This window comes from Chelon labrosus (genome assembly GCF_963514085.1).
Source record: "Chelon labrosus genome assembly, chromosome: 11".
NCBI classification, from domain to species: Eukaryota; Metazoa; Chordata; class Actinopteri; order Mugiliformes; family Mugilidae; genus Chelon; species Chelon labrosus.
In genome coordinates, this window is record NC_140344.1 from 27,558,946 (window position 1) to 27,573,308 (window position 14,363).

At 42.6% G+C, this 14,363-nt stretch overlaps 2 protein-coding genes across 2 annotated transcripts; both read left to right on the plus strand.

Annotated features, from left to right (window-relative positions):
• The first annotated feature begins 51 nt into the window (after positions 1-51).
• cyb5r2 (cytochrome b5 reductase 2) lies at positions 52-6,312 on the plus strand. Its single transcript, XM_084556007.1, has 9 exons — positions 52-104; positions 239-382; positions 1,266-1,338; positions 1,451-1,557; positions 2,417-2,546; positions 2,660-2,743; positions 3,180-3,265; positions 3,371-3,470; positions 6,047-6,312. Exons 1-9 carry the CDS (start codon positions 90-92, stop codon positions 6,217-6,219), a joined length of 912 nt encoding a protein of 303 aa, XP_084412133.1. The 5' UTR covers positions 52-89; the 3' UTR covers positions 6,220-6,312.
• A 1,385-nt stretch (positions 6,313-7,697) lies between these two features.
• Positions 7,698-14,325, plus strand: poglut3 (protein O-glucosyltransferase 3). The gene is made up of 6 exons (XM_084555139.1): positions 7,698-8,025; positions 10,314-10,511; positions 11,075-11,358; positions 11,579-11,786; positions 12,965-13,161; positions 13,480-14,325. Exons 1-6 carry the CDS (start codon positions 7,788-7,790, stop codon positions 13,912-13,914), a joined length of 1,560 nt encoding a protein of 519 aa, XP_084411265.1. The 5' UTR covers positions 7,698-7,787; the 3' UTR covers positions 13,915-14,325.
• The last annotated feature ends 38 nt before the right edge of the window (positions 14,326-14,363 follow it).

Genomic DNA, 14,363 nt, shown 5'->3' on the forward strand with positions numbered 1-14,363 from the left:
CACTGACTGCACATACTAAGTGTAGACTCTGGTCTCTGAGGCTGAGGGAGGAGGAGGAACCTTTAATTTCATTAGAAGCATTAAACACCATGGACCAGAGCTTGGTGAGAATCAACATCCACTAACTTTTTATTTATTTATTTATTTATTCCACTATATGTTTAACTTGTCCTGTCATGGCTACATGTGAATGCACACATTGTGTTTCTGCACACTGAATGTGATCTTTGTCCTGCAGATGATCCCGGCAGTGGTGGCTGTTGCTGTGGTCGCAGTGACGTTGCTGTACTTCCTTCTGCACGGAGAGAAGAAGAAGAAGAAGCTGCCCGTCACTCTCCAGGATCCCACTGTGAAATATCCACTTCCTCTTATCCACAAACAGGTGGGCTGCACAGTTTTAACAGTTTACTTTACGCTCCGCTGCTCTCTTGTCAATGCACCGCAGGCGGGAACAGAAAGGGAACTCATTCATTGAATTTTCAGGTGAAGAGTAAAGCCTTCCCTAAAGGTAAACGTGACAGTCTTGTTTGGAAACTACAAAATGTTTGGAAACTGGATAAAGTGCTTCATGTGAGCAGTGTGGAGTTTAAAAGACTCTCTGCTCCCTTTTCTGTGCATGAGCATACAGGTGTGAAGTCAAATAAAAAATATATATATACTCTGACCGTACAGTTGGCAGCTCAGTTGCATTGTGGGTAATGTAGGCCACAGGACAAAAGGAAAAAGCTCTTCTCATAGTGGAGGTGAATTAAATCACATTTGTTGAGCTCAAAATGTTTAAAAAAATTCCAAATCAATACCAGAAAATGTGAATCTAAATACTGCAGTGTGGGTGGGCATTGTGGGTAATGTAGGCTGCAGCTAGACATTCATTAGTGTGTTTGTAAAAGCATTTACAACCTACAAACACACTAATGAATGTCTAGTTGGAAGAATTAACTCCCTAAGATCTAAAGTCTCAGGTTACGTCTTATTATAGGAGGTGAATTAAATTACTGTTGTTATTTGTTGTGCTCAAAACCACATACTGGAAAGTTTGAATCTATAAAACCACCCGACAACTCATTGTCAGAACATTTCAATGGACCAATAAATAGTAACACAGAGTTCTTTGGTCTTTCTGTCGTCCTGAAACGTCCTCTGTCAAATAAAACAACACAAAGAGACTCAGTCCCAGTCTCAAACTGATGCTGCTAGCACGGATTATCTTAAATGCACTCTTTCTTTCTTTCTTTCTTTCTTTCTTTCTCTGTGTCCTTCTATAGGAAATCAGTCATGACACAAAAAAATTTCGGTTCGGCCTTCCATCTGCTCTTCACATCCTCGGCCTGCCAGTAGGTACGGAAACGGCTCGTCTGTCTGGTTCCTCTGATGAAATCGTTTTCAAAAATACATCATTTACTAGAGCAGTAATAATGTCTTCATCCTCTCCCCTTTCCCCCGTCTCCAGGTCAGCATGTGTACCTGTCGGCCAAGGTGAACGGCAGTCTGGTGGTCAGGGCCTACACTCCGGTCTCCAGCGACGAGGACCAAGGATACGTCGACCTCGTGGTTAAGGTGGCTAGCCTCGCTGATACCGGGCACATTCATCGGAAACTAGACCTCTAGCTAAACTCTTATTAGAACAGATTGGGGATTTTAGTAATGAGCTGCAGCGTCTCCTTCATTGATTCCTCATGCAATTAACTCACGACATTCATTCACACAACAGTTTTGGGGTTAGGATCTTCCTCAGAGACACCACAGCTTTGGACATAAATGGATTCTGCAGTGTGGCCAAAGTTTAGGTTAAATACTTATAAAGAATCGTAGCTGAGGTTCCACCGAGATTTGAACTCGGATCACTGGATTCAAAGTCCAGAGTGCTAACCATTACACCATGGAACCACTGAAGTCTATGCAGAATTGACCATTTGTGATCAGATCACTGTAGGGACACGTTTTAGTCTTCAAATGAAAATGCTTATTAGTCTTAATCACATTTATCTTTCATAGTTTTAGAGTTTAAAGTACTTTTAAGGTACTTAGATGAGACTTCTTTAACTTCGTAGCTAGCTTGTAATGGAGGCTGCATAAATATTTGAGTGATGATTCCTTCAACTGTCATATTCTTCCACCTAATTTGTAGCCACAGGGCTCGTAGCAGCTTGCTAGTTTTGGGAGACTGTCATCAACTGAGATCAGATAGTAAAACGCCCCCACATTTTAAAGGTCCGATATTGAAATAACATGTATTATATCAATCATTTTTTGTTGTTTTTTGCTAACAAGTTTGCAATCACTGCTTGTTTTGCTGTGTCAAAACCAGCTGATGAGTTTCAGTGGATGCTAATGATATTTAATGCACTTTAGAGCTGATGATGACGTAAACATTTAAATCACAAGATTAAAACGACAGCGTTGTGTCCCTCTCCAGGTTTACTACAAGAACAGCCACCCGTCCTTCCCAGACGGAGGGAAGCTGTCCCAGCACCTGGACAACATGGCCATCGGAGACACCATTGACTTCAGAGGACCCAACGGTCTCCTGGTGTACAACGGCAACGGTGTGTGGCATTTAAAAACTTAAAAAGAATTTACCCGGTGTCGCCAGCAGAATGCACTGTGGTGCAACACAAGCCTCAGCAGCACACGCTAACACTGAGTCTCTTCCCATCAGGCCGGTTTGCCATCCGACCCGACAAGAAGTCAGAGCCTAAGGTCCGGAAGTTTAAGCACGTTGGGATGATCGCCGGTGGAACAGGTCAATCTGCATGTTCTTTAATCTCTTGAGAATCTCTCTAATGTGCAAAAATGCATTCACTTCCTTCAGAGGAACCTCACAAAGGATGAAATCTCTGCAAGGATGTGATCAAATACACCTTCTGAGAGAGAGGAGTAATGATTCCAATGTTGGTGTTTAGTCATGTTCACGCTGTGTCATTGTATTTGAGCATTCTTGATATAAAAGTGGGAAGAGAAAGGTTCTGCAAGGGTGTTATGATGCTCCTTTTTTTTATATAACACTCAAATTTATGGCAATTTTAGGAAGCTTTGATGGTATTTTCCCACTGCTGACAGTTTTATTTCGTGTAAAAATGAGAAACGACAACATTTTAGCTCACCACCATCACTGCGGTTAGGATTAGGTTTTATAAATCATCCTCCGAGACTAACTTCCTTGTCTTTTGCCATCTCAGGCATCACCCCCATGCTGCAGTTAATTCGCAGGATCACATCCGACCCCGCCGACGACACCAAGTGCTCGCTCATATTCGCCAACCAGGTGAGCTGTGCACGCCGTTATCGTCGTCTCTCAATGTTAAAAACCAACTAGAACTGCACACAGATGGTGAATTAACGCCTCTCTTTTTGTTTGGTCCATGTGAAGACGGAGAAAGATATCTTACTGAGGGAGGAACTGGAGGAGGTGAAGAAGGATCATCCAGACAAAGTTAAAGTCTGGTTCACGCTGGATAACCCTCCACAGAGTAAGACATTTCTTCAACCATTGATTTAAAGCTGCACCATGGAGCATTCTTATATACAGACCAGACAAAATCTCCACTACAACATGAGACAACGGCTGTCTTGAAGGAAAATTCTCAATTTTAAAGCTGCACTAATCGCAATTTCTTTTATATATACAACACATTCATTGCCTCTGTGCACAACAAAGGTGTTGTTCGTAGAAGTGCACCCACAAATTGTCATATCTAACGTATCTGTAAAGCATTTTAGTGTCACTCAGTACATTGTTTTGGTTCTATATTGTGCAGCTTTAATTTCTTTTAATTTCTCCTCGCAAAGCAGTTTTCGTTTCTCATGAACCAGCTCTGCGCAAACAACACACAGACGAGTTAAACAGGCTAAACCGAGGAGCTGCGTGACAGGCAGGATGAGATAAATAAGGATTTCAACTGTAATTCATGCAAAGCTACTCTAGCGGAGTCCCTGATTGAAAGATGCAGCCATGGAAATGAGCACAGTAGATCTCCTTTAACGGTTTAATTTCATCTTCGTGGCCCATTTTATTTTCAAAACGCCCCAAAAAAACCCAAATACAGTCATTGTGAGAATTGTTACACTTACCGGATAATGCTGATGCTGACCTTTCAAAACAACATAATTTGGACGGCACGGTGCTGCAGGGGTTAGCACTGTCGCCTCGTGGCAAGAAGGTTCTGGGTTTGAACCATAGACAGTATAAAGATGGACAGCGGTACAGCTCCTCTAAAGTGAAGCCAAAGCAAGTAGAGCTCCCCCTGGTGGCTGGCTGCAGTATCCAATCCAATCCAATCCAATTTTATTTATATAGCACAATTTAAACAAACACAAGGTTTCCAAAGTGCTTCACAGTAAAATAGAATAAAGGTAAAGTATGGTAAAACAAAAATAAAGCCAATGCCTAAAATCCCATAGGTCATAAGCTCCACCTCCTCCATGTTAGTGGATGGGACTTGGGCCAAACTAAAACACTAAAATACACGTCAAATACATGTTTTTTAAGGGTCGATTCAGTCTCTTTATGTAGTTAATATAATGTTGATTTCCTTGTAAATGGCAAAGGTACAGCAGAGCGTAGTATTAATTAAACGAAAACGCGAGTGAGTCTGGAGAAAGTGTGGGCGTGTCATCGATTTTATGGCTCCGCGTGGCTCCAATATCGGACCTTACTGTGCAGACTCTGGCCCCAAAATTTGAAGACGGTGCTGCCTGTATCCCCAGGAAATTATCGTCAGTTTGGCCGATGCAAGGAAGTGGAGATGCATTGTCCATATTTATATACAGTCTATGCTTTGAACCATCGACTGTAGAAAAAATGGACGACGCATCTCCACTTCCAAGTCAAATCCACTAACATGGAGGAGCTGGAGTTTATGACCTATACTGCAGCCAGCCACCAGGGGGAGCTCTGCTTGCTTTGGCTTCACTTTTGAGGAGCTGTCATTGCGTCCACTTTTCTTACAGTCTATGGTTTGAACTGTAACCAGCCTTAATGTGTTTTTCCTGTGCCTGTTGGATTTTCTCCAGGTACTCTGCCTTCACAGCCTGACGACATTTCGTTAGGGTTAATTGACAAGTCTAAATTGGCTGTAGGTGTGCATTTGAAATGTAAATGATGATGTTTGTCTTTCTGTGTCAAGAGACATCACATCATATATTCAAAACTGTCTCTTTACCAAAAAAAAAAAAAAAAAAACACAGCGAGGCATGTCTCATAATGAGCGCTGTGGTGAAAACATTACTCATGACCAGTTTATCATGTTGCCACACTGGATTAACATGTGAGTATTAGTGCAATACCAGGCTACATGAAGCTGAGTAAATCCTCAAAACTCGGGCCTTCTGAATATTCAGAGTGAGTCACCGAACAATGACTCTGAAGGAAAATCCCTGCAGGCCGAGGGGGTGGGGGTGGTGATGGTGGGGGGGTGGGGGGCCAGTCCCCCAACAAGGTGTTACAGTAGCTTAGCTAACGCTCCTGTTGTCCCCCGCGTAATCCCTAAAGCGAGCTGGAAATTAATGAGCGTAATATTGCCGCATAATCTCCGTTGTGAAGGCCTTTGAAGGCTGCTCGCGTTTTGTCTCGTCTCCAACAAGAAGCACATCGGCCCTTGATCATTATTCATCGGGAGAGGGTGCACTTGCTCTTCGTCAGCGGGGGTCATTGTTTGGTTGCCTCGGAGGGTGAGATGACAATCTTCTGAGGGGATGAAAGAACAAGTCGAGCGAACCTCTTCACGTTTCTTGTTGCAGACGGCTTCATTGATGCTACCAGCTGAAGTCTTTATCTTTCCCCGGAGATCAAGAAATTGGGTCGATCAATTCATCGCTGGTCATACTAAGTCATGTTTATGTATGAGGATGATTTCCCCTTGGTTCTGACACCGCGGTCAAAGTGATGGGTTAGGGTTAGAGGAAGAAAGAGGAAGTATATTTAGCAGATAGAGAGGAAGCAAAAAGCAGAATTAAAGACAGGATAAAGTTTGCACAAACTCTAGATAACTGCACATATCTTGCTGCAAACTGGTGAAAATCTCTCTCTGTTTCCTTTCGTCTCCAGAGTGGAGCTACAGTTCAGGTTTTGTGACCTGTGACATGATCAAGGACCACCTCCCCGCTCCGTCCTCGGACGTCCTCATCGTCCTCTGCGGCCCTCCGCCCATGATCCAGTACGCCTGTCTGCCAAATCTGGACAAACTGGGGCACAAGACAGAAAACATCTTCGCGTACTAGAGCTTCTGAGCCGCAAATTTTAAAATCAGTAATTTTGCAAAAGTTGTACTGAGTATCAGGCTTTTCTTTCATCCGTGCGCAGTTTTTGTCGCCATCAAAATGAACAAGTAACGTCACTGTGAACATTTCTATTGACTTCATTTTTGAAATAAAAATGCAAGTGTTGATTTTAGTTTGTTTTTGTTTTTTTCTTCTTATTTCCTCAATGCTTTGATGGCTCCGTGGGCTACAGTACACCAAGACATGAACATGCCTAATATTGTGTAGATTCCCCTCTAAAACAGCCCTGACCCGTCGAGGCATGGACTTTACACCTCTGCTGTGGCATCTGGCACCAAGATGCTAGCAGCAGATCAAGTTGTTGTGAGGTGGGGCCTCCGTGGATCAGGACTTGTTTGCCCAGAACGTCCCACAGACGCTGGATTGGATTGAGATCTGAGGAATTTGGAACCTGGACCATTTTGGCTTAGTGGCAGGAAGCATTATATTATCCTGCTGAAAGGTGCGACTACCGTGAGGGAGTATTGGGGTTATTGTTATTAGTCAAATCAGGTCACCTTTTTCTATTGCTCGCAAGCCTTCCACTTCAACTAACATACATTTTAAATCTCTTTTGGGACCATGACATCTTCACAAATTACAACTAGAAACTACAAGAGTAGCCTAAGGTTTTAAAAGTCTGCATAAGACATAGTTTATACCTATAATTTACAGTATATATAGAACTCTAATCAGTCAGTTACTGCACTCAAACAACATACTTGTACTTTACAGTGTATGTAAGAAGAGCTGAAATAACCAGCTGATAATTTAAATAGTAGAACAACACATTTCAATAATGATTTAAGATGTTTCTTGACACATAAATCATGATTTTCATTTCATCATTTCCTTCTAATTCGATTTCTCTCTTTCACCTTGTTTCTTTATGTTGTGTCGGTTGTTTATATTTCTTTTATTTATTTAGTGAAACTTTTCGCTGTACGGTCTTTACTGCGGTTTTTACAAAGCATTTGACAATTGGCATCTTGACTCTCGATTCTTGTTGAATTTATTGGCAATAATTGGAGTCCTGAACAAAATAGTTAAAAACCAGCTGCACCTCAGCCACACACGACACGGAAAATGGATTGTGATCTTATATATGATTGTGTATTTTTTCTTGAGAGAGATTTTTCTGATTATTTATCATTTTGACAATTTTTACAGTGTATTTAATAGGACTTCCACAAACCTGTGTAAATACTCTGACTTCCTCATACTTTCTCCACCTGAAACTCTTACCAAATAATGATGTTTTATTCATAACATTAAATATAGTATTTAGTCAGAAATTAGAAGCTTGAGAGAATTTATTTAGAACTGATTAATCAAAACTGATCAATATTTACGTCTTTAGTGAGGCATTCAAGATCCGCGTCCGTGCTTTCCGACGTCCCGTGAAGGCGTCACCAGACAGTGGGCGTGTCCCTCTTCGCCAACATGTCGGCTGCTTAGGAGTTTCCATCAAAACTTTACCTTGAATATTTAATGACTTCAGACGTTTAAGAAGCGGCAGTTGGAGGAAGATGGAGCGCAAACGAAGCTCAAACCCGCTCGAGTCATTTCGCAGTGGTTTATCCAGTTGCTTCGTGTTTTTAGCTGTGTTTATTAGCTCCAACTTCCCGGCGTGTGACAGTGAAGGCATCAGCCCAGAGAGATGTCTCGTCTGGGGTCCAGGACTGAACCCCGACACGGTCTTACCTGTCCGATACTTCTTCATTCAGGCGGTCGATGCGGAGGGACACAACCTGACTTTGTCTCCAGGTAAATCGGCTCATACGCGGTCAAACACTTAAGCTAAATTCCTGGTTCGTCATCTTTTATTTATTTATTTTTCTGTCTAAACCTAAACACATGTTTTCAGTTTGAAATCAACAGGCTGTAGTTAGCTAGCTAGCTTCATTTAGCAACGGTTTGTTGGCTTTAAAACTCAGCGAAATGATTTAATATTAATTATTTATGTGTTATCTAACATACAGAATAGCTTTACGTGATCGTTTTCTGTATCTTTAGCCACATAAACCTTATAAAAGTGTCTAAGGAGGGTCTTAATTGGCTAATAATGCTCACACATTCAAGGCTAGCTTAATTGAATAACATGTAATGCAAAGGTTAGCTGTTCATTAAGGTGTGCACCAACATAAAATGTAGTTTATATGTTTATTTTATCAGAATATCTTAAGTTAAATATTCAAAGTGCAGTCCCTCAGCTTTCATTTGAGGCTGTTTTCATCCAAATTGGAGGAAAAGTGAAGGAATTACAACAAGTTTTTGGCTCTGTCACCTGTTTTCAGTGGTTTAAAAGTAATTGAAAAGCTTTTATGGACAAATGTGGGATATTCCTTTTATTATTTCCTAATTAGTTAAGCAGGAGAATGGTCTGGGGTTGTTTCCCGGTGTGGAATTTGCATTGAAAAAGGAGCTCTCAATGCAAATGAAACGGGCATGCAAAATAAAACCCAAATCCTTCTGAGGGACAGAGAGGACTGTAGGAGAGGACAGCAGTGATGGATGATCTCAGGATGCTTTCCGTGGTAAAGAAACAAAACAAACTTTTACAACATCTTGCCAACTTAAGAACCACGTCTACCATGAAGAGAAGACTCCACGAGAGTCAAAATAGAAGCTGCAAAAACCAAAACAAATCCACCAGAGAGATGGCAGGAATGGTAAACAACAAACCTTAGCAACATCTGACCAAGTGAAGAACGCTCCACGGAAGGTGGGCACGTCTTATCCAAGTCTGCCATCAAGAGAGGACGTCACCAGCAGCAAATACAGAAGCTGCACAAACAAATCGGAGAGATAACGGGAATGTTGGGAGCGTACTTATCAACGGGGGGAGATAAGGATCCTTTCCATGGTGAAACAAAGTGAAAAACACTCAACAGGCGGTAGACATATTGTTATCTACCATAAACAATAAAAACAGTTTCTTAGTCTGTTTGTCCTGGTCTTGATTCACCTGTAGCTCCTCTCAGAGGGCAGTAGGTTAAACAGCTGATGGCCTGGGTGCAGACTGTCCTGAGCTGTGTTTCTAGCTTTGTTTAAGCAGCGGTAGAAGTTGTAGATGGAGTCCAGGGAGGGGAGAGGGCGGCCGATACTCTTCTGTGCAGTGTTGACCTCTCTTCTGTGCCGCTAGCATACCCCACTGAGATGCAGCATGTCAGGAGGCTTTCAGTGCAGGATCTGTAGAAGGTCTCCAGCAGCTTGCCCTCCAAGGACAGGAGAGGTCAGCGGAGATGAGAGTGCCTAGGTATTTGGACTCTCTCCACACAGGCACCGTTGATGTACAGAGGAGAATAAACATGTGTAAAAGACAGAGCAGGTCTGGAGCAGCCTTATTTGGACAGATGAAACCCAGATCACAACATCAGAATGAAGGGAAGATAAAAGTTTGACCAAGGCTTGAGACGGCTCATGATCCGGTGACATGTTGATGGCTTCCAGTGGCAACGTGTGTCACTAGCGCTCACTGATGATGTGACAGAAGAAGTCGGATTAATTCTGAAGTGTAAGGGGGATATACTGTCTGTGCAGATTCAGATAAATAAAGGAAGATATGATGGGACGGTGCTTGGCTGTACAGATGGACAACAACCCGAAACATGCTGTCAAAGCAGCCCAGGAGGCTGAAGTGGAATATTCTATACTAGCCAAGTTTTGCTTTTCACTTTCAGAAGACAAAACTAAAGGTAGAAAGACCTGCAAACAAACAAACAACTGAAGACAGCTCCTGTAAAGGCCTGGTGAAGCATGACAAGGGAGGAAACCAGTTCGTTGGTGAAGTAATTTATCACCTGCAAAGGATTCTGGACAAAGTATTGGAAAGTTTCGTGCTCCTGAAAATAAACGACTGTGTATAGAAATGGTAGTAATTCCTTTATCATTCCTCCAATTTCAACGTGAGTACCTTCAAATAAAAGCAGAGCGTCTGTTCATATTTATTATATAGTTGAAACTTGAACATGTTTCGGTACACAGCCAAAAATGTCAAAAAACTGCGTCACTGTCAGACGTCACTGTAATGCCACTATACCTGTCCTGTTCAGGTAAAGACACATTTAAAGTGAAGATAAGTCCACTGGACAAGAACGAGCACATCCGCATCCACGTCCCCCCGCCTCTGGACAGAGGGGACGGGTCCTTCCTGATGAGGTACCGACTCTACGGCACTGCAGTGACGGGCCTGAAGATCCAAGTCCTCCACGGAGACGCTGCTGTGGCCAAGTCACCCTACACCGTGCAAGGTTTGTTGTAAAAGTCTTTACCCGTTTGATAAAATAAATCAGTCTCACGACTTTAGGCGGTCCAGGCTTTTAACCAGAACCAGGAGAAGGGATCAGATCACTCCTGTGTTACAAACTCTCCGCTGGCTCCCAGTATTGATTTTAAGATCTAAGTGATTACTTTTAAGGCTGGGACGTACCTTGAATTCCTTGGGCAGAGGTCTATAAATTCTGTCCCAGGGTCCCAGCTCTAAACAAAAGATGACAGGGCGGTCCTGGTTAGGACTACAAGGCTGTGGAATGATTTGCTTAAAGAACTCAGGTCAGCTGACTCTGTGATCTCCTTTAAATCTCTTCTTAAAACATACTTTTATCTCTAGAGCCCTTCCTGGTAATTAAGCTCTTTTCCTTTAACTGTGTTTTATTGTTTTTCCTTTTTAATTGTTCTCTTTCTTAACCCTAACCTTTATACAGACACAAAAAGCAAACCAGATTACATTTCCAGGAGGAAGATTTAAATAAAACATAAAGCCAGGAGATTCAGGTTGAGTAGAGATCAATTCTACCCTTTCATGTACCTCCAGGTCCGGTGTATCACGAGTACTGCGACTGTCCCGAGCCCGATGCCTCCGCCTGGCATAGCGTCATGCATTGTCCCGCTGACGAGCCGCAGATTCTGGCCGACTTCAAGTCTTTCCCCGCCATCGACCTGCAGCACCTCAGACAGGAAGGACCTGTCAGGTTTGCCAACAGAGGAGGCCTCATCCACTACGCCATCATCGACAACCAGGTGTACCGGCGCACGCTCGGCAAATACACCGACTTCAAGATGTTCTCCGATGAAATCCTGCTGTCTCTAACGAGGAAGGTAGGCTCATAACATTATGACCACCTTCCTAATATGGTCTAAGTCTCCTCTTTGTGCCACCAAAACAGTTGAGACTCATCAGAGAATGGACATGGGCCTTCTGAGGGTGTCCTGTGGTGTCTGGGAACAGAATGTTGTTAGTGGGGGGGTCTTTGAGGGGAGGGGAGATCAGTTTGAATCGTAAATTACAGCCGTTTGAATCCTTATTCTGCTGCTGAAGGTGAGGCTTCCTGACGTGGAGTTCTACATCAACGTGGGCGACTGGCCGCTGGAGACGACGAGGAGGACGGACGCCGTGCCCGTCTTGTCCTGGTGTGGCTCCACAGACACTCGGGACATCGTCCTCCCCACCTACGAGGTCACACACTCCACCCTGGAGGCCATGAGGGGCGTCACCAATGACCTGCTGTCTGTCCAAGGCCACACAGGTAAGTCCACCTGAGAGTCTGTTGGTCCAGCTGTATAGTACAGTGAGGTATATTTATGGTGGACAGCTGTCAGGTTTATGAGGACACTCTTCATTTATTTGTCTCTTTGCAGACATGCTAGATTTTGATTCAGGTGAACACAGTGTGGCGTTTTTTACTGATTTATAGCTTTTAATAATGTCGACTATAGAAGTTTAAGACATTTATTGGTTCTGAACAAACTCAAAAACATAAACTTGTGCACAGAGGGAGACACAGCAGTGAAAGCACAGCAGAAAAACAAGGTGTAGCTTCAAATATCAATAAATATCTTACGTTCAACTTTATGACTTCCCTCAACCACCGAGGTTGACTACTGAGTTGTGGCCTTTTTCCTTTATTGCTACTGAAGGTTGTACTTTCTTCTTTTGCCTGTTTTTGTAAAGACTGCAGGTACATGGTCAGAGTTATAGAAACACAATAATTTAGCAGCGTGCCCAAAAATGTGGAGAGGAATCTAGTTTCTGCTCCTGTTGTCCACCAGGGGGCACCACAAGGTTCACTACCGGGTCCTCATGTGTTCTCATTGTGCTTACATAAAAGAGTGAGAGTTTTTGTGAAGTTTAAAATGTTGTATAAATCTGTAGGCTTATATTTAGATTTGTTGATTTTGTTTTTAAATGTTTATAGTTTTTAAGAAGCAATTAAAGTGAATAAAAGAGAGACGAGGATAAAACTGCTCTGCAGCTTCCACTTTAAGTCACAAATTGTTTTTTTTTACACTGCAGACTCTCTGCTCTCGTCTGAAACAAGGAAGTGTATTTTTAGTAGCTGTCTAGTTTTAATGTTTTCTGAGATGTAGAGTGATATAATTAGTTTTAACTTCACATACAGACCTGAAGAAGAACTGTCTAGAGACGGTGTCAAAATGGAAAATTACATAAAGTGTAGAGTAAATAAAGCAGCCCAGGTTTATCAAGTTTTTATTCTACATCACTTAATTAAACTATTTCAGCCTTAAAATTCCTTCAAATTCATTTTATGCACCCCGTCTATCCATTATTCCCCCTTTATGCGTTTCTAAGTTTTATAAAAGTTTTATAAATGACGCTTTTTGCTTTTCTTTTTCGTTGTTTCGTTTTATTTCCCCACGTTTCTCATCGTCTTATTTTGGCACCACGCCGTCAACCTCCTGCCAGGTCCTCCGTGGACTAATAAAACCGAGCGGGCGTTTTTCCGTGGTCGGGACAGTCGAGAGGAGCGTCTCCAGCTGGTCTCCCTGTCCAAGGCAAACCCGGAGCTGCTGGACGCAGGCATCACCGGGTGGTTCTTCTTCAGAGACAGGGAGAAACATGTGGGAAAAGTACCGCTCGTTGGCTTCTTTGACTTCTTCAAGGTATTTATCTTAATGTTATATTTCATGAATGTTTTCTCTTATGATTCACATATCTTGTAACTTAAAGCTGCAGTGTGTAAACGTTTCTCTTTGAGGCTTTTTAGCTTCTTGTTTAAATGTAATGTTAAGATTAGCAGCATTAGATAATTAACACTTTAAATTGTATGAAGGTTCTGAGTCATCGAGGGCACGGTTAAAGCTAAAACTAAACAAAAGGTTAGATTAGTCCGTTAACGACCAGATACTTACCACTTACCAGCTGCCTTTGTTTTTGGAAACACTTTAAATTCAAAGCACTTTCCACTCTCTTTGTTGTAGTATAAATACCAGGTGAACGTGGATGGGACGGTTGCAGCGTATCGGTTTCCTTACCTGATGCTCGGGAACAGTCTGGTCCTGAAGCAGGACTCTCAGTATTACGAACATTTCTACAGCCGCCTGAAGGCAGGCGCTCACTACGTTCCCGTGAAGAGAGACCTGTCGGACCTCTTGGAAAAAATCAAATGGGCCAAAGAGAACGACGCCGAAGCACAAGAGATCGCCCGAGCAGGGCAGGCGGCGGCCAGGGAGCTGCTGCAGCCCACCAGGCTCTACTGTTACTACTACAAAGTGCTGCACATGTACTCGGAGCGCCAGACGGGACGGCCGGAGCGACACGCAAACATGGAGCTGGTGCCTCAGCCGGACGACCACACGGCGGCGTGCACATGTCAACGCGGAAGCCACAAAAAAGAAGGGAAGGATGAGCTATGATGGACTCGGTCTTTAGTCTTTAATTAATGTCATGTCTGTCTGAAAACATTCCTGTGAAGATGACTGAACGCTAATTCAACAATTATACCTGGTGCTTTTATCTCGGACCTTAAAGACGGTTATAAGAGTCATTTACAATAAAAACAGGTGTCACCCATTCCAAGATGAGGCCTAAAGGTGAATTATTACACCATTCCACCTTTTGATTGTTGTGTTTCTGTGCCTTTTTAAAGATGTTGTTTGTAATAGAAGAAGTGGATCCATAAATGTGCCTTCATATTGGACATGTGTTTACAGTATTGTAATAGACGGTCTTAAATAAATCCTATTTTTTGACAGTGTATTCATCGAAGAACGTCACACTTTTTTTTTACAAATAAAAAAATTTAATCACTCAGGCTGTAATGTTGAGATTTATTAATATTCAGTCACTTACAGTTGCTACTACA